Source organism: Bubalus kerabau, chromosome 4, assembly GCF_029407905.1.
Source record: "Bubalus kerabau isolate K-KA32 ecotype Philippines breed swamp buffalo chromosome 4, PCC_UOA_SB_1v2, whole genome shotgun sequence".
NCBI classification, from domain to species: Eukaryota; Metazoa; Chordata; class Mammalia; order Artiodactyla; family Bovidae; genus Bubalus; species Bubalus kerabau.
In genome coordinates this window covers 23,455,523-23,478,637 of record NC_073627.1, presented here as the reverse complement: position 1 = coordinate 23,478,637, position 23,115 = coordinate 23,455,523, and the positions used below count along the sequence as shown (strand labels likewise).

The 23,115-nt window shown below is 51.9% G+C and overlaps 2 protein-coding genes across 2 annotated transcripts in view; both read right to left on the bottom strand.

Moving 5' to 3' along the window:
- TOP2A (DNA topoisomerase II alpha) overlaps positions 1–23,115 on the bottom strand; it is a 210,549-nt gene that overhangs the window by 137,614 nt on the left and 49,820 nt on the right. The window lies entirely within an intron of this gene.
- CCR7 (C-C motif chemokine receptor 7) lies at positions 11,153–22,298 on the bottom strand. The gene is made up of 3 exons (XM_055575929.1): positions 22,243–22,298; positions 16,273–16,322; positions 11,153–13,195 (listed from the first exon to the last, which is right to left on the bottom strand). Exons 1-3 carry the CDS (start codon positions 22,250–22,252, stop codon positions 12,116–12,118), a joined length of 1,140 nt encoding a protein of 379 aa, XP_055431904.1. The 5' UTR covers positions 22,253–22,298; the 3' UTR covers positions 11,153–12,115.

The window sequence follows — 23,115 nt, the reverse complement described above, 5'->3', positions numbered from 1 at the left end:
CCTGGCCTGTGGCTGGGGGCTCTGCGGGAAGGGGTGGGCAGTGGGGTGGGAGCCTGGGGTGAAACCGGGTGGTGTGGGACTCTCCCCATAGGTGAAAACAACAATAATAACAAGGTCTCTGGGCGTCAAGCACTTTCACAGCAAGTTTCCTCACCTTGCCCACAACACAGCCCTGGAAGGGGAGAGAGTGGGCGTTATTATTATTATGCCCTGTTTGCTGACAAGGGTGTTCGGAGTGAGAGTGAGGTCAAGAGCCTAGTTCAAAGGCTTCTAGACTCCAGCCCTTGCTCATTCTCCTCTTCCGGGGCCCCCTGGGGCCCAGAGTGAACTTTCTCTGTTGCCCTTGCAGGTGGTAGGAGACAGAGCCACGGCCTCCAGGGACCAGGAGCCTGATTGGGCTCAGCTGAGTCCTTAGGCCCTGGGTGTCTCGGGGGTTGTGGCCAAGGCGCTGGCCTGGGCTGTGGTCTTCTCAGGGCTCAACAGGGAAAGGACCTGCCTCCTCAGGATCTGAGCCTGAGCGGAATGGGGGCCAGAGAGCAGAACATTTTATGAGAAAGGCGGCCTGTCCATCCTCTTCTCGTCCAGCTCCCTGCTGCCTCATCCACCTGTCACCCCCACCCTCTCAGCACCCCGAGTCCCTCTCTCCGCTCTGTTTTTGCCTCTGCGGCTGTTCCCTCAGAGGCTCAGACAATAGAGGCTGATGATCCAACTGCTGTGAGCACAACCTCCCCTCCCCCTGCAGCTAGAAATCATCTGTTACCCATCGCCGGGGCCCTGCCTGCCAGACTGAGACCTTTTTCTTCCCTCCCACTTCTTACTGGAAATGGGCCCCCGTTGGTGCCCCCCCTCCACCCCAGGCCTCCATCAGGAAGATCAAGGACTAGTCTCTGGCTTTGCCTGCTCTGTGGGCCTCTCTGCAGCGGGGCAGTGGGTGGGGGCTGGTGCCCACGACCACTGGAGGCCCTTCTTGTGTGTTGGGGTTGGCAGCGGGAACTTGTTGTGACCTCTTCGGGTCAGTTCAGTTGCCTGCTCTGGATACACCCTCGGAAGAGCAGCTTGCCACGAGGTTACGATACTGACGTTGCACAGGTCATGCTGGAAATTACAGAGTGTCTGAGAGGGAAAACAAACGGGGGTTTCAGTTCCCATGGAAACGGCATCTATTTGCAGAGGAGCCCACGCATCAGAGCCGGACAGCTCTGACCAGGTGCCTGGGTGGGGCGGGGGTGGACGTTGGCAGGCAGGGTCATCTATTTACTGCCTGGGACTCTCCCAGGCCAGCGAGTCTGAAAGGGCACCCTTACCCTTTCTCTTGACCAGCACTCTTCTCGTAGCAGGGCCCAGCGGCCCGGGCATATCTCTGCAGTGCAGGGGTTTTTGGGCAGAGTGAAAACTTATGAGTCAAAGGTGTGGGAAGACCCCAAATTCGCCATTGATTCCACCAACATTTTTTATCTATTCTGTGCCAGGCACTGGCTAGGCCAGCCAATCAGGGGTTGGTAAGAACCTTCGAAGTGTGGTTGAAACCTCCTTTCCTGGAAGGAACTGTGGTCAGAAGTGGGCTCAGCCTGTCAGGGAGCGGAGGCTACGGGAGCACACAGGTGTGGCAGAGTCGCTCCCCCGCCCTGCAGCCAAAGCAAGAGACTTCTGTTCTCATGTGTCAGGGGTGCTAAACTCCTACATCTCCGGGGGAAAAATTACCCTTAAAAGGTCAAAGCAGGCACCCACGCCTTCAGCAGAGATTATTCCAGTGATTGTCGTGGGAAGTGTCTCTCTCTCCCCTCGCTAAAGACTGATGTCTATCTAGTAGCAACGTATGACATACAGAATTTTAAATATATTTGTGTAGGATATAAGCTTAATATAATTAATTAAAGTCTATTATATTTAAATTATTAATGGCATCATTCCAGATGCTCCTATTCTTACTTTTTCTGCACTTGATAAAATATTCTCAGAGAAATGTTAATATGTCTCACTATGATTATTTTTTTTCTTTTACCCTATATTTCTTCTGAATTTTTGATTTATATATCTTTGTTTCTTTGTGGTTAGGTGTCTAATGTTAGGTGTCTTTGTGGTTATGATGTCTATTCTTTGTGAATTGTACCTTCTCTCATTAAAATATTCATCTTTGTTTCATTTAAAATAAATAAACTAAAAAAAAAAGAAAAAGACTGATGTCTAAGCTGGAGGCTTTCATGTCTGGTGACCACCAAGATGAGGCCCCTGTTGTGTGTGAATTTCCCAGTTAGAGATCATTAAGTGAACCAATACAAAGAAAGTTTGTATTTTCTTATCACTTTGTGGTCACAGAGAGCTCCTCCATCCTCCTGATCTCATTGAGCGGAATTCGCCCAACAGCTCTAGGGAAGTTGTTAGGACAACACTGTGCCCATTTTCGCATGGGGCAAACTAAGACTTGGAAGGAGAGAGTACTTGTTGAGGTGACAGAGAAGGTAAAAGGTGAAGTTGGTATGGGAGTCTCAGGCCAATGCTCTGCTTTGCTCCCTCCTCCCTGACCGGGGGACCTCTGATGACCAACCCCCCACCCTGGCTGGCCTGGGGAATAGGAGGCATCTGCCCACTGGAGAGGCCGGGCAGTGGGGAAGGACCACACTATGTCTAGTCTCATAGGGGCTGCAGATCAGAAAGACCACAGACCACAACTCTGCTGCTTGCCCCCACCCTTTCATTCTTCAATGCCTTTGTTTCCTTCTTGTAAATCAAGGGAGTATGAGTGTGTGGGGGTCTGAGGGACCTATGGTCTTGGAAGAATTCCAGTGAAACCAAGCACTTGGGTGGCAGCAACTCTTTCCCCGAAGGTGATTGTAATGGGGACAGCCCAAGGGCACAGTGGACTCCCCTTAGAGCTGATTTGTTTCCTGGTGAACTCCTTGGTGTGTGGCACCACCTAACAGATTATTGAGATCTCAGGGCAGAGAGCCTGGAGCAGCTTTACATAAGGGAGGTCAGGCTGGGGGCAGAAAGTAGAAGAGGAAGAAAAAGTCCCAGGTCTTGGGGTCCTCCTGGCTTGTCGGGGGAAAGGTGCAGTGGGATCATAAAGAACATGGGGAGGCTGACGGTCACTGAAAGGATGCTGGGCTAGGTCCACAGCTGCATCTGGCTGGGAAGGAGGGAGTTTCTGAGCCCAGGATCAGATGGAAAGCCCTGACAAGGAGATGAGATGTCCAGTGCTGGGGAGAATCCAGGAGGTGAGAGCACAGTATTGATGCCCACCTGACCACCCTGCAATGAGGATGTGAGAAGGGGGCTGGGGCTGAAGAGTTAAGTGCTTTGCCCAAGGACTGGTGGCTAGTGAGAAGCAGAAGTGGGGAAGCTTAGAACTGCCTCTCTTCTGGAGTGAGGTGGGGTGTGCTGTACTTTTGGGAAGGTCAGAGTCATTGTTCTTACTTTCTGAGTCCAAGGCCTTCTTTTTTTTTTAAATTATTTATTTGGCTATTCCAAGTCTTAGTTGCAACATTCAGGATCTTTAGTTATGGCCTGGGTCCCCTGCATCGGAAGCACAGAGTCTTAGCCACCAGGGAAGTCCCTCCAAGAATGTCTAAACTCTGATGGGACCACTGATCAGACTCACTGCCTGGAGACTTCCCTCCTGCCCTGCTGTCCTCTCTCCCTCTCCATGCGTGCCCTGCCCCCTCCCCACTTGATTCCTTTACTTTCTTCTTTTTTTTCTGACCTCTCCACTTTCCACTTTCCAAAGCTCATCCTTTCTTTTGGTCCCAGGTCCTGGTCCCAGGCCAATGAGAGAAGCTGGCTATAGCTGCTGGGGATCTTGGGGACAGAGTAAACAAACCTGTTTCTCCACCCCACCCCCAGACCCGTTCCCCAGTGCTTTTCTCTGCTGTCCCCAGCGTTAAAAGTTGATCAAACTGTGCCAGTGGGCTGCAGGTCTCCGAGCATCAGCTCTGAGTGTCCACGGCCCTCTGGGTTGTGAGTGTGCACTACAGTGGGTGTGCACGAGGGATGACTGTTGTTTGATGTGGGGTGGGGTGTTTATGTATCTGTACTCGTGTGTGTGTACAGTGTATATATTGTCTGATCTAACTGTTTTGTGCTTCTTAACATTTGGTGAATGCACGTACTTAAGGATACATACCCAAAGAACCAGCTATAGAGCTTGTAGGGCCCTGTCCAAAATGAAAATGCTGGGCCTCTTGTTCAAAAATTATGAAGAATTTCAAGACAGAGACAGTTGAGCATTTAATCAGGTGTGGGCCCTTCTGAGTACAGGCTCTGTGTGATTGCATGGGTCTCAGACCTGTGAAACTGGTCGTGTATGTGAGTGAGTGTGCTGCTTGTGTGTGTGTGTGTGTGTGTGTGTATGTGTGTTGGGGGGCGGGGGGAGCTGTGCTGGGCATGAAATCTGAGCTCTTTCCTCACCACTCCCCTGGGGCCAGGCCCCTCCGCAGCTGCTAGGGTCTATCAAAGGAAAGGTGTGTGTTTTATTTTTGGCGCCTTGGCTGTCTGCGCCCACAGAGCTCCGGGAGGCTTTTGTTTTACTGCCTTTGTTGGATGAGTGACAAGCACTTCCCTCCACCTGCTGCCTCGGTGGCCCCACCAGAAACCACAGCTGGAGGTGTGGCAGCTTCCTCAGCCCCTCACCCACTCACTCTGCACCTCTTCAGGCATCAGTGTGCCCAGAGCTCTGCTGGCTGACCCCACCCATTTAGTCCGGTTCCCTCATCTCACAGCCCCGTGTTGCCCATCGAGCCCTTGGGAGAGCCAGGACACCCCTACCTCTTAGGCACACAGCCCCGCAGGGTGAGCCTGTGGAAGAAGCCTGTGTGGAAATCAGGGCCTGGAGGAGAGAAGGGGAGACAAAGCTCGAAGGGAGCAACAAAGACGGCTGCCACCCAGCTGTGGGGTTACATCCCCCTGGGCAGGTGGAGCTGTGTCTTTGGCACTTGATCCTCCCTCCTCCCAGGTCAGTGCTTTGCATCCAATGGGTTATGAGAAATGTTGGCTGTACTGAACACAATGGCTGGCAAGAAGTAGGGGCTTTGTATGTATTTGACAATGAATAAACAGTTATTTAGTTGGCCCATGGGGTGGAGTGGCAGGAGCATGAGCTTGAGAAGCCAGCTGGAACTGGTTGAAATCTCTTAGTAGCTTTATCAAAGGGTAGCTGTGTGATTTTGACAAATCTCCTTAACTTCCCTGAGCCTCAGTTTCCTCTTCTGTAAAATGGGATTCAAGTAGAGTTGTTGTGAAAATGAAATGGGATAAGATGGGAAGCTTAGTACAGTGTGTAGCGCATGATAAAATCCTAATAAAGTTGTAGTTATTCTTTTTTTTTAATGATTTTTTGATGTGGTGTTAATCACTCAGTCGTGTTCGACTCTTTGCGACCCAAAGGACTGTAGCCCACCAGGCTCCTCTGTCCTTGGAATTCTCCCGGCAAGAAATACTGGAGCAGGTTGCCATTCCCTTCTCCAGGGGATCTTCCTGACCCAGGGATCGAACCCAGGTCTCCCACATTGTGGGCAGATTCTATTGTGCACCATTTTAAAAAGTCATTACTGAATTTGTTATAATATTGCTCCTGTTTTCTGCTTTGGTTTTTTGACTGTGAGGCATGTGAGATCTTACCTCCTTGGCCAGGGATTGAACCCACACCCCCTGTATTGGAAGGTGAAGTCTTAACCACAGGACCGCCAGGGAAGTCTCAGGCTGTAGTTATTTTTGCTGGCTGTGTTACCTCAGGTAAGTTACACAAGTTCTCTAAGCTTAGGTTTCCTCACCTGTTGTCGTAAGAATTCAGCAGGAGATGGAATACAGAGCACAGTCCTGGAGCATCATAGCCACTCAGCACTGTGAGCAACCAGGTTAGGACCCCTCCCCTTCTTCGAGGCTGCTTCCACCCTGAGGCTCCATGTTTCCTGAAGTCCCTTTCTTAACCCTCCCCTCCTCCACCCACTGTCTCCCAGCTCTGAGTCCTCCAGAAATGAAAGCTCACAAGTTCTAAGTAGTTCACGTCCAAGTGTTGCAGGAAGCGGACCCCTTCCAGGACCCGAAACTGGGCTCTTGTCTAACACTCGGGAATGAATTGTCCGAGGAGACACATGTGCTGACAAAGCAAGAGATTTTATTGGGAAAGGGCACCCGGGTGGAGAGCAGTAGGGTAAGGGAACCCAGGAGAACTGCTCTGCCGTGTGGCTCGCAGTCTCGGGTTTTATGGTGATGGGATTAGTTTCTGGGTGGTCTTTGGCCAATCATTCTAATTCAGAGTATTTCCTGGTGGCCCACGCATCGCTCAGCCAAGATGGATGCTAGCGAGAGGGATTCTGGGAAGTGGACAGACACGTGGTGTCTCCTTTGGACCTTTCCCGAACTCTTCCGGTTGGTGGTGGCTTATTAGTTCCGTATTCCTTATCAGGATCTCCTGTCATAAAACAACTCATGCAAGTGGTTACTATGGTGCCTGGCCGGGGTGGGCGGTTTCAATCAGTGTGCTTCCCCTAACACAAGTTTGGGGGTAAGGGGGATTGGGCAGGAGTTGGGTAACTGAAAGGGAGGCTGGGGTGGAGGAGGTATACAGTTCTTGGACCGAAATCCAAGTTCTGCCTTTGACGAGATTGGAGGATGCCAGGTGGGTCTGGGCCTGCCTCTTGTATGGAGGGGGCATGCAGAGGGTTGGGTCTGTGAACTGCCCAGGCCTTATCCTTCTCCATCCTCCCCTTTTCCTGAACTATTGAGTCCAGAGGTTGCCAGCAGCAGCAGCAGTGCCCTGAACAGAGCAGCATCCCTGACAGAGGTGAGCAGAGCAGGTGTGTGGTGGAAAGGGGGGTTCACGCAGGCAAGCCTGGGGGGTCAGCTGTCAGGGAGGGCGGGTAGGAGGAAGCCCTGGCGCCTCTGTGGGTGACTCCTGGCGCCTGGCTTGATCACATGCCTTTGGCCACGTCTGCCCCTCCCCAGCCTGCAAAGAACGCACCCTCCAGCCATTGCATGTGATCATGTTTCTGCTCAGCTCTGAGTGAAGTTTGCATAAACCATACAAGATAAATGTGCACGAGTTCCCAGGCCCCTTTGTAAACATTGGGAAAGAGTTTGGGGACGTTTCATCTGCGACATCTGTTGAACTTCACAATGTCAGATATTTACTTAGAGCAATGATCATCTCGTGTCCTAAGTGAGTTCTGACCCAGCCTTGGAGGACGCCAGGACCAGGCATGTTTCCTCCCCTGCCGTCTGGCTCTCTTGCAGTCTGACCCTGGGACCTACTGCCACGAGAGGGAACTAAACGGACCCTCAGTACCAGGCAAAACCTGCCCCCTCCCTGTCCTGCAGGGAGATGTTTATTTCCCCAGAGATGAGAATCCAGAGGCATGCTGTGTAGTGGTCACTGTGAAGCACAGAACAGCCCAGCAAGTGAATACCCTGAGGCTGATGAACAATAGGCAAACATAAGGTTTTCTCCACCTTCAAAGTGGAGAATGTGGGAGGCAGAGAACTGACAGCCTCTGGGAAGTCTGAATTGAGCCACACACACATGCCCGCACACAGAGGAGCCCGAGGGAGAATGAGCTCAGTTTGATTCATGCCTTAGTCTAGAGCTACACTGGCTGCTGAGCGAGGGCTGTGAATCTTCTCTGCCGCAGGCCCCTTGTCTGGATCTCTTTCTGGGCCTGAGACAAGATAAATGACAAATGACAGGGAGGTTGGTGTTGGTGTGTGGTTTGTGTGTCCGTGTGTGTGTGTGTGTGGTTTGTGTGTCTGTGTGTGTGGTTTGTGTGGGATGTGTGTGTGTGTATGACAAGGCCTCTACTTCCTGCAGGGCCTCTTTCCTGGGGTGGGGGCTAGGAGGGCTGACAGGGTTGTTCTTTTGAGTTAAGGGAGAGATCCCCCTTCTTCTTCCTTGGGGGTTTTTTCTATGGGCTCAGACCGGGAAACTGGGCCATTTGTAACCCATTTCTGGCAAAGAAAGCCATGGGCCCATCTGTCTATAGGGCTAACATAGCCCCTTCCTCCCCACCTGAGACTGGGAGGCTCAGGGAAATGTGTGCATGCTGTGTGTGTTTGTGTGAGTGTAGTGGGGGTAGCTTTCTACCCACTGAGAACACTCTCCAAGTCTAGCTCCCAGCTCTGTCATCCTTAGAACTCACCCCTCCCCTTCCTCCCTGCTGCCTTCTGCTCACCTCTCAGAATTGCTCCCCACTCCCCATGTCATTTGCCTTAACCCCCCATCCTCAGAGGCCAGTTTCTTCTTCCTGGAACTGTTCACCCTCAACACAGAAATGAAACCGAGAACCTAACATCCAGAGCGGATTCTTTCTTAAAAAAATCAGTTGCCCGATTTCCTCTGGAACCACTGCCATATTTCTTTTGCACTTCATTCTCCCCAACCTAATGGCCAGGATGGCAACTATTGAAGAGGGAGAGGAGAGGGTCTTCTTAGGGATCTGCTGCAGGACAAGAGGGACAGTGCCTGCCTAAGAAGTGCTGGACAGTCTTGGATGAGGCTGGTGTGTGTGAGGGGGGATGTGTGCAAGCCAGTGTGGCGGACTGGGGGAAGAGCTCTGGATGGGAGCTCGAGAACCATCAAGTTCTACCATTGCCTAGAGCTCATGGGAGACCTCAGGAGAGTCATTTCCCTCTCCGAGCCTCAGTTGACTTACCCATACAATGGGTGAGAAGCAGAGACTAATTTAAAAGTTGTCTTCTAGCTTGATTTATAAATTATAGGCGGATGGAAATGAATTTGATTTCCTTGTGGTTAGTAACTTTTAAAAATCTATCATTTATTGAACATTTTAAAGATTACCAACAATCCTTTTTAAGGATGTCCAAGCATTTTACATATAGGAATTCATTTACTGCTCAGAACCATCCTAAGAGGTAGGTTCTTTGGTCATCCACATTATGTGCATGCTAAGGCACATCAGTTGTGTCCGACTCTGTGCAACCCTATGAACTGTAGCCCACCAGGCTTCTCTGTCCATGGGATTCTCCAGGAAAGGATACTAGAGTGGGTTGCTGTGCCCTCCTCTAGAGGATCTTCCCGACCCAGGGATCGAACTTGTGTCTCTTACATCTCCAGCATTGGCAGGTGGGTTCTTAACCACTAGCGCCGCCTGGGGACCCCCATCCCCATTACACAGATTAGAAGACCGAGGCACAGAGAGACTAAGGATCCAGCCCACGTAGTGCAGCTGAGATTCAAACCAGGAGGTCTGGCTGCAGAGTCCGAGTTCCAGGCATTCCGGGCATTGTGCTACATGTTTGCCAAATCCTCTCCATTTTGCTGTTGAGAAATCTGAGACTCAGAGCAGTTGAGCAACAGCTGAAGGTCACACAGCTGGGAAGCAGCAGAGATGAGAGTCCAAGTCGGTTGGGCTCCAGCGTCTCCACTTTCCCTCACCCACCTCCTGCAGTCCTGCCAGATCCTCAAGTCCCCAAAGCAAGTTTACCTACTTCCCCATGTTGCAGTGCTCTTTAGGCAAATCAGTTCCTCCCCCGGACCTCAATTTTCCCAACTAGAGAATGATTAGAGGTTGGGCCAGCTGATCTTTGAGGTTCCTTGCAGCTCCATGAATCCATGGTTCAAGAGATGTGCAGCTTCAGGCTAAAAAATCAGATTTATAGCCTGGGGTTGTAGCTGAGAAGGAAGAGGGGGCAAAGCACTGGTGATGGAAATAAGGGGAGTTTCGGAGGGGTCGTGGGGCTGTGAACCATGAAGCAGATGAGAGAGAAAGAGAGAGGCCCTGGGTGTTCCCAGTGAGTCCCTTCCTTCATCCTAGGCCCCTGTCCCACCTCAGGGTAGAGGGCGTTGTGCAAGCGAGCAGCGACCAGGCCAGCACTGAGCTGAGGTCAGTGCTTCTGAGACACAGCACTGTGGGGAATGGACATTGCTGGGGGTTTTGCAAATACTTGGAGGTATTTTAGAAAAACGTATTTGAAGCCGAGGTGGCGTGTTTGTGCGGTTGGCCTGGCTTCCTGCTCATGACGGCTCTGTTGCATTCCTCCCCTTCAGGAATGGAGGCTATTTTCCCACGTGTAAGTTCACTAGGATGTACACACCAGCGTTCCCACCCTTACGTCCCGGCACTCTCCTCTCAAGGCCCGCAGTTGTTCTGGGGTCACCCCTCCCACCATGGCAGCTGCGCTGATTAATATTAATGTGGCTGCTGGTGCCACGGCACCATGTGCCAGCCTCATCCTTCTCAGGGTGCCGGTCCCGGCTCGAGCCCAGTGCAGCCGGTGGAGGAGGGTACCGCAATGTGCTTATGAGATGAGAGAACGGTTTTCATTTCCAGGCAGGCTCTTTTCCCAATGAGGCTCTTTTCACTTTGGAAAATTGATGGAATCACCTTTTCATGAGTGTTTCAGCTCCCTCCCACCTCCAGACCCTGAGCTATTATAGCACCAGGTCCTTCAGACACCTCCTCATACATCACAGGCTGGACTAACCTCTGTGGCTTGGAGAAGCCGGGGACTGGGCAGGCATCAGAACACCCAGTGACATGGATCCTGGGCCTGTGATGGGATCAGTGGCTGTTCCTTGATCCCTTCCCCTCCACAATGGGTGTCCACACAATGGAAGGCCATTGTTGCAATAGTGGCCAGGAAGGGTCAAGGGCAGACCTGACTCCCAAGCATCCAGTACAGGATGTATCACGTGGGTCCCATCTCAAGCCCCCTGGATCCAGGATGCCACGGCAGATGGGTGTCGGGGGGAGGTCCTCCCTCTAAATACCATTTGGGAGCCTGGGGAGACTGACTTAAGGGACAGGGGCTCCAGTTCCAGACTGAGCTGGGATAGATGAACAGGACAGTGTGGAAGTGCTGCTAAGGGTCAGAGAGGGTTCCCAGCCGTAGACGCTACAGAGATAACTTGGTTCTTTTCAGAGCTCGGCTCAGACTGTGTCTCTAGATCACTGCTGACTGCATAGGCTTGGGTCCCGTGAGCTCTGGAAGGTGTTTGCAAGCTGGACACCCTGTCCTGCTGCCCCTCCTCCCTTGTTCAGCCACTAAGGGCCTGTGTCATTGGAAGGGCTCAGAGCATAGCTCAAGCAGACCTTGTGGCTCTGAGCATCTCTGAACAATGAAGCCTGGGGGAGAAAAGGGCTGTGGGGGTGGTCAGGTGGGGTGTGGTGTTTGCAAAACAAGAACACACTCATTTGCCATTTACTGAAAAACACTTTTTTCCCTTTCTTTTAAAGTTGTTTCCTCCAGGGACAAGTTTTATTTCTAATGAGTAAAATGTGCTCTCTTAATGAACTGAAAGCAGAACAGGATGAGAGATGTTTTGTCCCTGTGGCAAAGAACAAAGCAGCAGCGCATTGGCTGGCGGCAGGCAGCACCGTCACCCACCCCCGGCCCCTAACCTTTCTCCTTGCCTGCTCCTCCCTTCAGAGCCGAGTTGAGACCTGAGATGGGCCGGCCATACTTCATCTCTGCCCTAGAATCCTGGCTGGGAATATGGCTTAGCGGCCTGGCCTGTGGGAAGCACCACACCCCTTCAGCGTGGAGAGCCCGAGGAGAGGTGGTGGGCGAGGGCTCAGTATGCTTTTAGGAGGCTTGGAGGCTGCCGATTCTTGCTGGCTCAGATGGCAGAGGAAAAAGAGAGATGGAGGCAGGGATTCAGAGAGTTAGTTTGACCCACTGGCATCCTTGTTCCCCTGCTCAGGCGAGAAATCTCCCCATGGTCTCTGGTCTTGGGGACAAAGTCTGGCTTTCTGGAAGACCTTGCCTTGAGTCTTGGGGAGGACTTCTTTTGAGAAGAACATTGATCTGGAATGCTCGCTGGGCCCCTTCCACCACCTAGATCTCACCAACACCTGCTCCCCTTCACTTTGCGAGGTGTGAGCTGTTTCTTGACTTTCACCTCTGGTTTTGGGATTTAGAGGATAATGGTCTTGGTTTTGGAGTGTTGCAGGATCTGGGGTAGCTTATCAACCACGTCTCTTTGCAGCCTTGGTTGAGGTAGCTAGCGAGGGTTGGCATTCTGTCTTCTGCGGCTCAGGTTTTTACCACGAGATAAACCTTAATAGCCAGACTGGCCTTTCCCTCAGCAGCTGTTGGATCTCCTGCTCCATGTCCCTGATCCGAGGGGCCCTGGGTGAGGTCCCTCTAGTCCCGGTAGAGGTGCCTCCTACGGGGAGAAGGTGGTGGTGGTCTCAGCCTCCACGCTCATGGAGGACCGCCGGGTGTGCCGGCAGGAAGACCACTGCCGGAGCTGCTCCTGGCTGAGGCAGCCCAGGTCCTTGAAGAGCTTGAAGAGGTCGCTGCGGAACTTGACACCGATGAAGGCGTACAAGAAAGGGTTGACGCAGCAGCGGACGCAGGCCAGGCTGTAGGTGACATCGTAGGCGATGTTGAGTTGCTTGCTGAGCTCGCAGCTGGTGCCACTGGTGATGTTGAAGTTGGCCACTGTCTGGGCCAGAACCACACCGTTGTAGGGCAGCTGGAAGGCTACGAAGACCACGACCACGGCAATGATCACCTTGATGGCCTTGTTGCGCTCGAAGTTGCGTGCCTGGAGCAGGGTGCGGATGATGACGAGGTAGCAGAAGCTCATGGCCATCAGGGGGATCAGGAAGCCTACCACCATCTGGGCCACCTGGATGGTGATCAAGGCCTCCACGTGCTCGGTGACGAGGGAGCACCGCAGTGCCTGCTCGCTGCTGCTCTTCTGGATCCCGCTGTACATCACCTCTGGGGTGGAGAGCACTATGGCCAGCATCCAGATGCCCAGGCAGGAGAGCTTGCTGATGAGAAGGACGCGGGCACGGTGGCGGTGGGCCGAGACGGCCTGGACGATGGCGACGTAGCGGTCGATGCTGATGCATAGCAGCAGGAGCATGCCACTGAAGAAGCTTATCTTGTAGATGCCAAAGATGAGCTTGCAAACATGGACCCCAAAGACCCAGGACTTGGCTGCGCTGTATGCCCAGAAGGGGAGGGTCAGAAGGAAGAGAATGTCTGCCAGGGCTAGGTTGAGCAGGTACGTATCAGTCATGGTCTTGAGCCTCTTGAAATAGATGTAAGTTAGCATGACCAGCCCGTTGCCCAGAAGGCCCACGAAGCAAATGATGGAGTACATGATCGGGAGGAACCAGGCTTTGAAGTTCCGCACGTCCTTCTTGAAGCACACGGACTCGTACAGCGTGTAGTCCACCGTGGTGTTGTCTCCGATGTAATCATCTGTGACCTCATCTTGGCAGAGGCACACCTGCAGGGAAGGAACGTGCTCCAGCTTAGCTGAGTGGCTTGAAATCTCACTGCTGTGCGACTGTCTGGAGCAGTGGTTTCAAACTGTGATCAGCATCATCTGCGAATTCTTAGACCCCCATCTGAGACCCACTGAACCCAAATGTCAGGAGCTGGGGCCCAGGAATCTATTTGTCTAAACTTTCTAGGTGGTTCTTCAATTTGAAATTGGTGGCTTCTCAAATTTTAACATGCTCTTGAACTTGGGGATTTGGTTCATATGATGTAGTAGGATGGGGTGAAGCCTGGGATTCTGCATTTCTAGTAAGCAGCAAGTCTTCTGAGAGACTTGATCTTACAGGTGTTAATGGCAGACTGGAAATGGTCTAGGCTTGGGGGTCAAAAGAGCCTTGGCCTGGTTAAATATACTTCGTCTCTCCAAGCCTCAGTTTTCTATTCGTGAAATGGAGATGAATACTATCTCCTTCACATGGTTGTTGTGAGGTTCCTAACTCGGATTCTGGCATCCTTTTGTCTTCATGGAACTTTGATTTTGCCTGCTGGAAACTCCACAAGAATGGGATGGTAGGTCTTTCTTTTTGAGCCTCCTTTGGAATCTGGTAGAAAGAACTTTCCAAGGGAGGGGGCTTACAAAAATACCCCAGCTTTGGAGGGAAAATCCACTTGGGCTAAGGTTGAGGAAGGCCCAGAGTGAGAAGGTGGTGGTTATAGTCTCTAAGTTGGGTCCGACTCTTTGCGACCCCATGGACTGTGGCCCACCAGTTTCCTCTGTCCATGGGATTTCTCAGGCAAGAACACTGGAGTAGGTTGCCATTTCCTTCTCCAGGGGATCTTCCTAACTCAGGGATCGAACCTGTGTCTCCAGCATTGCAAGTGGATTCTTTACCCCTGAGCCACCAAGGAAGTGGAGTGAGAAGAGAGGAAGGGAAAACTCTGTTAAGAGGCCACAAAGCCCTGGGTTGGGGCAAGATGCTGTGATCATGGGTGGTGAGTGACTGGAAGGCTTATGGATCCCTGGGGCCCCAGGCACAGAGACCGGCAGGCAGCAGGAGCTCAGGCAACACGGGCCCAAGTGGATGGCGGGGCCACAGCCTCAGCTGTGAGTCCTCTTGGGCACGGGAAGGAAGCACAGCCATATCTCCACCTTCCCGCCATTTTCCACCCTCTCCCTGCACCTTACTCCTCTCTCTTCCTTGCTGTCTGTTCTGGCAAATTCCAAACAGTAGGGCTCACATGTTCAGGGCTTTTTTTTTTTTTTTTTTTTCAGCCTATCTGTAGGGCAGGGTGAAAGTTCAGGCAGACGGCTGTGATTTGATCAATGAAGGAAACACAAGGGGTAGCTGAGCTGTGTGGGGCGGGGAGCTGGGCTGAAACTGCCTCAGCAAGCTCCTGGTCCGTCCTCTGGGAATGGGGCCCTGGGCAGCCCTGTATGATGGATTTACACAACTGGGGAACTGGAGGGACTGTAGAGGTGATGAAAGGAGGCTCTTGGAGAAACAGTGTGACTGGTTCAAGGTTACTGAGCCAGAACGGGAACCCAGTCTCCAGATTTGCCTGTATCCTGGCTCTTTCTCACTTCCAAATTCTGGATTAATCACTGTTCTGTGTGGGGACAGGGTGAGGACCAAATCATATCCTGGAGCCTTTTTTGGGGCATTGCTATCTTGAGAAGAGACGTCAGTGGCAACCCTTTTCTCTTTTCTGGGTATGACTGCAGCCCAGGAGGCCTGCGAGAGGCTGGCTGTCCTTGGCTGCCCAGGGTAACACCCGAGACCTCAGATCTGGACATAAGGGGGTTCTGGGCTTCAGCGGGCAATACACCCAGCCTCTATGACCTGTGCTTCCCACTGCCCCATTCTGCCTCCTTTTTCTCTTCTTCGTACCTGCCCTACCCCTCACCAGGGGCCACCAGGTTTGATGTCTCTGCAGCCCACAGCCCCACCACATCCTGCCCCATCTGAGCCACCCCCATCTCCCCAGGTAAAGAGGAGGATGAGCCCAGCTGTCCTTCACCCCCTCCCCAACCTTCCAGCCTCCATTGTTAGCACTCCAGCCCTCTGGAGTCCTGGGAAGAGGGGAAGACGGTGGGGAGGGAGGGCTGTTGGGGAAGGGGGCCAGGCTGTAGGCTACAACCCAAGCTCCAGGAGGCCTCTGGGATGGGGCTTTGGGAACAGTGCCCAGCTTGGGGCCTGCCTCAGGCCAGAGCTCCTGGAAAACTGCCTCTCTGGCCTCCAGACCTGGGGAGGAGCCAAGTTCTGAAGCACTGCCTCTCCAGCTCCGGCCTCAGCTACCTCCTCCGGCTCCAAGAGAGCTCCCAACCCCAGCAAAGTTGGGGGAAGAGTGGATTTCTAACTCTGGCACTTGGTGGGCGTGGATTTTCTGTTTCCACATCTGGGACTGAGAAGCTGAGACCTGTAAGCTGGTGGCCTTTGCTCCTCCAGAGTTCTGGACCCCCCTGAAGGATGGGTTCCATCCACCCTCTGTCCCTCCAGGGTCCCCATCCTCCCCTCCCCTTCCGCCAGTGAGGCTCAGATCAGTCTATTTCAGAAAAGGGAACTGGGGCTTCGAAGGGAGCATTTAGCTGGAGGTCTTGGGAGGAAGACATGTTTGGGACGATAGGATAGTAAGCTGCCTACAGGTTCTTTTCTCATCTCACATATGAAGATTTACACTCATGGGTGTGGGCACATATGTTCCAGACCCAGTAACCTCACAGCCTTTGCTTTTTTGCAAAGCAAAGAACTCTTTCCAAGAACTCAGGAGTCTACTTTTCTGTCTCCTGGGTGGGGATATTGGAAGTGAAGTGGGGAAGGCAGGGTAACCTGCTTTCCCAAAAGTTTTAATTGAAATGGAGTAAAGGAATTCAGAGAACACCTGTGGCTTTCTAGGGTTACTCAGAAGATGGAGAGGGCGGCCATCTGCTTAAAGAAGACCAAATTTGTGCCTGGGTCTATTTTTTTCTCCAGTAAATGCCCAGTGATTCCACCAGAACCCCAGGGCCTAGGTTTAAGGGCTAGGTTTGCTGAGGGGCATTTGGGAGAGGGAATGGAGCTTCCCTTGGCAGGCAGGACACCTCACCTGGAAAATGACGAGAAGGGCCACCACCAACATGTTCTTCATTGGCTTCCCTGAAGGAGACAAGGTAGGAAAGTTATTGCTCGGCAGGGCTGGCTCTTTGTTATGAAAAAACCCCACAGAGCCAGGGAGAATGCGGGGAACTTTCATCACAAGCTCTGGACACTGCATCTGAGAACATGAGAGCTTGGGGCACCTGGCCAGCGGCCCAGTCTCACTGACATCACCTCTTCTTGCTCCTCAACTCCAGAACGGGTCCTGGAAAGGAGGGGGATCAGAATGCAGGGCAGGCAGTCCCCCCTCTTGGCTCTTCAGGGTCTCTTCTGGAATTGGAAAGTCCATCCTGGCCCAGATTATCCCTCAAGGCTGAGCTTCAGCTGACCTTGACTCCTGCATCTGGATGATCCCCTCCTACTCCATGCTGTGCAGGAAGCAAGGCCCTGAGGTGGTGGAGGTGGTGTGTGTGTGCCCTGCCCTGCTCTGGTGCCAGAAGCCAATGGGCAGCATTTTTCCTGCACCCAGTGGGTGGGCAGCCACCTATGAAGCCCTGACTGTTTCCTGGTGGAGGCTGGCTGAGGAGGTAGACTGCTTTCACAGGGCTGCATGAAGGAGTGTTCCTTACTGCCTCTCAATGGCAAATAGGAAAGTTCTTCTGGGACCCATGAGGCTTCCCCAAACAGCCCTCACCCGGCTGTTTGGGGGAGCTCAAACAGCTGGATGGATGGCTCATCCATCCAGCACTCATTGGTGGTTCATCTGGCCCATTCCCCCAGCCTGCTTTTGGGCCAGGGACATCGTCCCTTTTACCTAGTTCAGGCCCATAATGAGGAGGTGCCCAGAGACTGTGTGCTGCTGAATGAATGAATGACTTGTTTGCCCTTCTCCCAAGCTGCCCTGTGGGGACCTTGCCGTGTGGCTGTGTGACAAGAGTGAGGCCATTCCCCGAGGTCACTTGACTTGCATGGATATGTTTTCTCTTCTTTAACTTGCTTCTAATCTAGGGCCTTGGTGAAAGAGAAAAGAGGCAGGTGAAAGAGAAAAATGGTGGGAAGGAGTCAGAGGCTGGGACTGGAAGCCAGGAGGCCCTCCTTAGTTCTGAACAGCAGGTTGAGAACCCAGGTTCTCTCAAGGCCTGATGTGAGCCCTGGTGGCTCAGTCCTGCTTGGTGGCTGAGTTGAGAGCTGGACTTGGAATTTATTTCTTCCAGGGGGTCAAGCAGGGGAGACCAAGCAAGTCGACAGGGTGATTTATACAGAAGTCTTATCTCACTTAAAGTCTGAGAGCTATGCCCTATTCATCTCTGTAAAACCCCTTCCTATAATTGGACCAGCCCATGGGAGACAGTAACTGTGATGCCAGGAATGAATACAAGGCAGGACTTGCTGACCCATCACACCTCTAGTTTCAGGAGGTTCAATAGACCAATGCTTGGGACCCTGCTTCTAGCACCTTCTGGAGGCTCAGGGAAGGAATTCCTTCAAGCAAGAAATCCTGCTTCCCCAGATGCAGCGGCACAGGCCCGTGACTCCGTGTGCTTGGCCACAGCACCACCTGCTGGAAATTTCATGACATGACATCCAAGTTGCCATTATCCAGGGAGTTTGCCTATGACGGGAATTCTGGGGTTGGGGCGTCTTGGAGGAAGGAGGAAGGGCATGGAGCCACATAAATAAACAGGCATTTCTCCCGTTATACTGCACATTACTGCTAGGCACATCTTCCTCAATCATAGCTCTAATGCCAACCCCCATCGTGCCCTCCTGCTAAATCCTTAGGACCTCTCTACCAGTCCTAAGGATGGCAGCCTGATGCTGAGTGTGGCTGTCCAGCCCTCCACCATCTACTTGGACCTGCCTTCCTAGCTTCATCTTCTATTTCTGGGGGCAGGAGCTGTCGTCCCCAGCTTGCCCCTGAGTATTTGCAGTCCTGGGTGGGAATGGATTTTTGTGCAACATCACTTCTCCCCTCTCTCATCCCCCTTCCTTGCTGAATTATCCCGAGAGCCCCTGAGCTCGAGTCCACATCTCTACCCTTAAGCACACTCTCTTCGCGGTCCAACGAGCTGCTCAACCTCCACTGACTCATCTTGGTGTGAAGCGCTCGAGGTTTCTTTAAACATGTACCAGTCTTTCGGTTACTCTAGAGAAAGCCTGCTCTGACTTGTCAGTGAGAACACGAAACTTCAAGGTTTTGATGTCACAACGGGTGAAACACGAGGGGCAAGAGCTGTGTTTCTATTTCACTCCATCAGCCTCCTTTCCTGGGCCCTGTCTCAGTCCTTTGCCACTGGCTGGGGGAGGGCCCAGGACAGGGGCTAGAGGATGTGTGTAGGTGAGGTCTCCCTCCAGGTGTGTTGGAGACGGTTGTTGAGCAGGGATCTTCTAGGACCAGCATAGGTTGTTTTTCAAGAAAGGTGACCAAACAGGAACTTGGGGAAACTCTGGTATGAAGCAGAGGGGGCCTGGTCAACGGCCTTGACTCAAATGATTTTTGTCTGTTACAAAGTCATAAAGCAACTGGCCTTGGGCAGCCACCAGGGTGGGGCCAGAGAAGTTGGGAATCTCAGGGGCTGAGGAGCGGTTGAGTGATGCATTGGGTATTTTCTGAGTTCTTGCGTTTCTAGTAATGATCACAACGAAAAGGAAATTCCCTAGAACTCCAACCTTAGCTCCCAGTGAGAGAAACTAGAGATTAGTAACTTTCCCAAGGTCACACAGCTGGCTGGTAGTGTAGCTGGGCTTTGAATCCATTTAATTTCAGAAATCACACTCCCAATTCCTCTTCCGTGCTGCCTCTCAGACTTTATGTTCCTTTCTCTCCTAATATCCTGTGAGTTACCCCTTGTGAGTCTCATTCTGTACTTCAGAAAATAGAGGCTCAGAGAGGTTAATCCACTTGTTTGGGTCACACAGCTGCAAAGAGATGGGTCTGAGATTTTCAAATCGAAATCCTGCTACTTCATTTCTGTTGAGTCTGTTGTGTATTGGAGCCTCTGTGGAGCATCACGGGAATCCACACTCTCCTCCATCTATTGGTCACTTGTTCTGTTGCTTCTATCTCTGTAACATCCCAGAGCTGGCCCCACTTCTACCCTGACATAAGGCTTTGCCACCCCAGAGCTCCTCTGAAACACAGATCACGATATTTAACTCACCTAACTAAAACAAAAAAAAATCTTCACTGGTTTCTCATTGCTTTCAGTAAAAAAACCCAAAGTTTTTCAGCAGTGCCATACAGAATCTTAAAGATTGACCCTGCCTGTCCGTCCTACCTCCCTTCCTTCTCAGGACAGCCAGGTGCTATACATCCTCCTAAACTTGCCTCTTCTTGTCTCTATTAGCTTTTATTAGAGCTGACCAGCTGGGAGCCTGCAGGCTGAGTCCACAGGATATTCTGCTTTGTTACATGGAGTTTTAAAAAAATTGGATTTGGATGCCTTTAGGTGGGGCTAACCTCTGAATCACTCCACTGTCCTCCACTTACTATATCTTATGCCCATTCCCTCAGTTACATTACTGGCAATTGAGCCATTGAGATCGCTACTCCTGCTACCTCCTAGGCCCCTTGCTTCTTCTTGTCTGCTTCGAGAACTCCTACACATCCTTCAAAACCCAGCTTAAATGCCCCGTGACTCATAGTCACTGTTCGTTTCTTTAGGTTTCACAGTTGCCCTCCTTTTACCCCATCGGCACTCTCTCCCCACATCTTGCAATGGTTCATTGACACATGTGTCTCTCCTCGCACCAGGCTGGTCCTGCCTGAATTCTTCCATCAATAGCAGTTGACTGAAAGTACCAAGCAAAGAGGAGAGATTTCCCAACAGCTCCCCCAGGCTGCAGGGTTCCCCTCTTCCCCAGTCAGGATCCCCCAAAGGCCAGAAGGGATCGGCCCCCTGAATTCCTTCAACATCTCCCTCTGCCACTATCTCTGGCTGAGCTGTGGGAAATGAGTATCTCATGGCTCATTTTTTTTCTTCTCTGCGTTGGAAAATTCTAACTGAAGTCTTAGGCCCCATTTCTTGAAGATGGACAAGGAAGGCACCTCGGGGCTGCCCATTCAAATCGTGAAAAAGGCCAGCTCAGCTCTGGTTCTGGCGTTTCTCACTTTGTGTAACAGAAACTCTACCCCTCACCCACCTCGGGCGCCCTGCTGGGCTGACAAAGAGAAAAAAACAGATCCTCTGTGGCTCATCCGTCCTACAAACGGCCCAGAGCCCTGGAGCCTGATCTGACCAAAGTGTCTCCGTGATGTCCCCCGCTACCAGTATTTGGGGCTCAGTCAGCCGTTGGGGCTCTCTCGAATTGAGTGAAGCAGTAACAACATCCTTTTATACTGGAGACATGTCTTGCATTAAAGGGACCTCCCTCCCCTGTTAATGCCTGTGAGTCTAGCACCCCAAACCTAGTCCTTGGGAGGAGGACCCTCCATGCTGCGCTGTGGCTGCTCTCGCGGGCTCATCGAATCGGTGATGTGCATCCCTCTCTGACTCTGCTCAGTCGTTTCATGGCTTGCAATCGGCTGACAGCTTGCAATCGGCTATGATGGGAAAATTTACACCGTGGAAATTGGCAAGCACTACATATCAGGGAGCCGGTTCTCTAGCCTTTACTAGTGCACCACGGGGACCTGCTTGGTTTCTTTCACAGAGGTCAAACAGCGGGGCAGGATCGGGGTCTCCAGGGGACAATGTCTGCATTGTGGTACCATGGTTAGCAGGGGTAGATGTCTGGGAAGTGGGATTAGTGGACAGGCTGCTGGAAGGAGGGGAAGTTGGAAGATATTTTTAATAACTAACATCAGAGTTCTTGATGCCATTCATTCATTCCACAAACCTTTTTCTGCTCACACCTCCAAAGCCCCTGGGAATCAGAGGTGCAAGAAGCAAAGCCTGCCTTCCAGGAGTTCTGGGTCGGTGGGTACAATAGCCACTTTAGCCCTTTGACAGCTGTTTGCTAAGTCGACCCTAGGTTCCGAGTGGGCGGGAAAAGCCGACATGAAGGCAAGAGGCTGTGGTGTGATAGGGAGGGGTGTGAGGACAGCAGAGGATGAACAGGGCACCTTCACTTTTTAAAGCCAACCTCTTGTGGCTTTGAGGCTGCTGTGGTGTTTGTTTGCTGGTGAGAACAAGCCGTCCAGGAACCTGGCCTTTGTAGCCTCAGCCCAGTCTGACTTTTGCTGAGATTTGTAAATGGGGTGTCTGGAGCTGGGTGAACCCCTAAGAACCTGCTTGGGGCTTCCCTTGACTCCCTCTAGTTAGGACCAAGGTTAGACCAGAGGATGGATTTTGGAAAGGGAAGAGCCATCTCCCTGGGAAGAAAAAGTGAGTGAGACTGGGGGCTGAGCTGGAGGCCCTGGCTGTGACTTCAGCTGAAGGCCCCTTGTAGTCTCATTTTGTGTTGCCCATTCAACCTTTGACTGGCAAGAGGCAACAGCTTCCCCATGGGATGTGCAGCAGAGAGAAAATAAGCGCAGCTCGTGTTGCTCGTATAGTGTCATTTACACAATGCACTCACCTTGAATCTGCCTCTCATCATAACCCTAAGAGAGCAGACAAGCTCAGCCCTATTTAGCCTGGGAGAGAGGTGGGAATAGGCGGGCGAATGGAGGGTCCTGAACCCTCCAAGATTTCTCTGATGAAATGGGGCCCCCGAGAGCCTTCCCCATCACCCCCTGGCTAGCTAGAGCAGGTGCTGTCCAGATCTCTACCACCCCAGCCCTGGCACCTTCTGCAGAACCTACTATTCTTGGTAACAATGGTCACCCCCTTCCCCAGGTCCGAAAGAAGTACCTGGAGGAACAGGGAGGCACGTTCTCTGGGAGGAGCCACTGATTCCCACCAAAACCACCTGGTTCCTCTGGGAGACTCCCCCATGCCTTCCACCCCATCCTCCACCCCCATTCCACAAAGTCATTCTGGCCGTCCAAGTGACCCCGGTAACTGCTATCTCTTTCACTTGGGGGAGGCTCACTCACCCAGGTCCATGACTCTCTCGGCGGCTGAAACCACACAGGAAGGTTGTGCCGGGGCTCTGTCTGGGGAGGATGTGGTTCTAGCCCCTTTTAAGCTTTGAGAGGAGCCGCCCTCTCCCCTGCCCCTCCCACCCCCGCTCCTCCCACTAGTCCGGCCTCACTCAGGCTCTGGACTCAGGTGGCTTCCTGGGACCCGAGGGTGTGAGGGGTATGAGAAGGTGAAAGAGAGTGACAGCCCACTCAATGGTCATAGGATCATGAATCATTGGGTCATTTACATTCAGAAAGCCCCCCTTGCAGACTCAGGGCCCTGCCCAAGGCAGGGGAATGAAACTATTTATTGATTTGATAAATGTTTACAGCCTAGGTATCACATGCCAGGGAGCTGGAGATAAATGAAAGATCCATCCCCATCCTTCCCTTGCCCAACTCAGTGCCACAGGGGACTACATTTCCCAAACTGCTTTGCCCTCTGGCTTTTGGGTAGGTTTGGCCAGTGGGAGGCACTGACAGATGTTGGAAAGCAGAAGAGGAGGGATGTGCCAGGATATCTCTCTTTTTTTGGAAATTTATTTATTTTTAATTGGAGGATAATCACTTTACGATATTGTGTTGGTTTCTGCCGCACATCAACATGCATCAGCCATTGGACTAGGTTGTCTCTTTTCTCCTCTTTTTTCTTTTCTTTCATTTTCTTTACTCTTTCCTCTCCTCTCCTCTTTCTTTCCTTTCCTTTTAAGTACAATTTTATTGAGATACAATTCACAAATAAATTCACCCTTTTAAAGAGTACCAGTCAAAAAAAATTTTTTTTTTTGGTATATTCACAGAGCTGTGCAATCATCACCACAGTCTATTTTGGAATATTTAAAATGC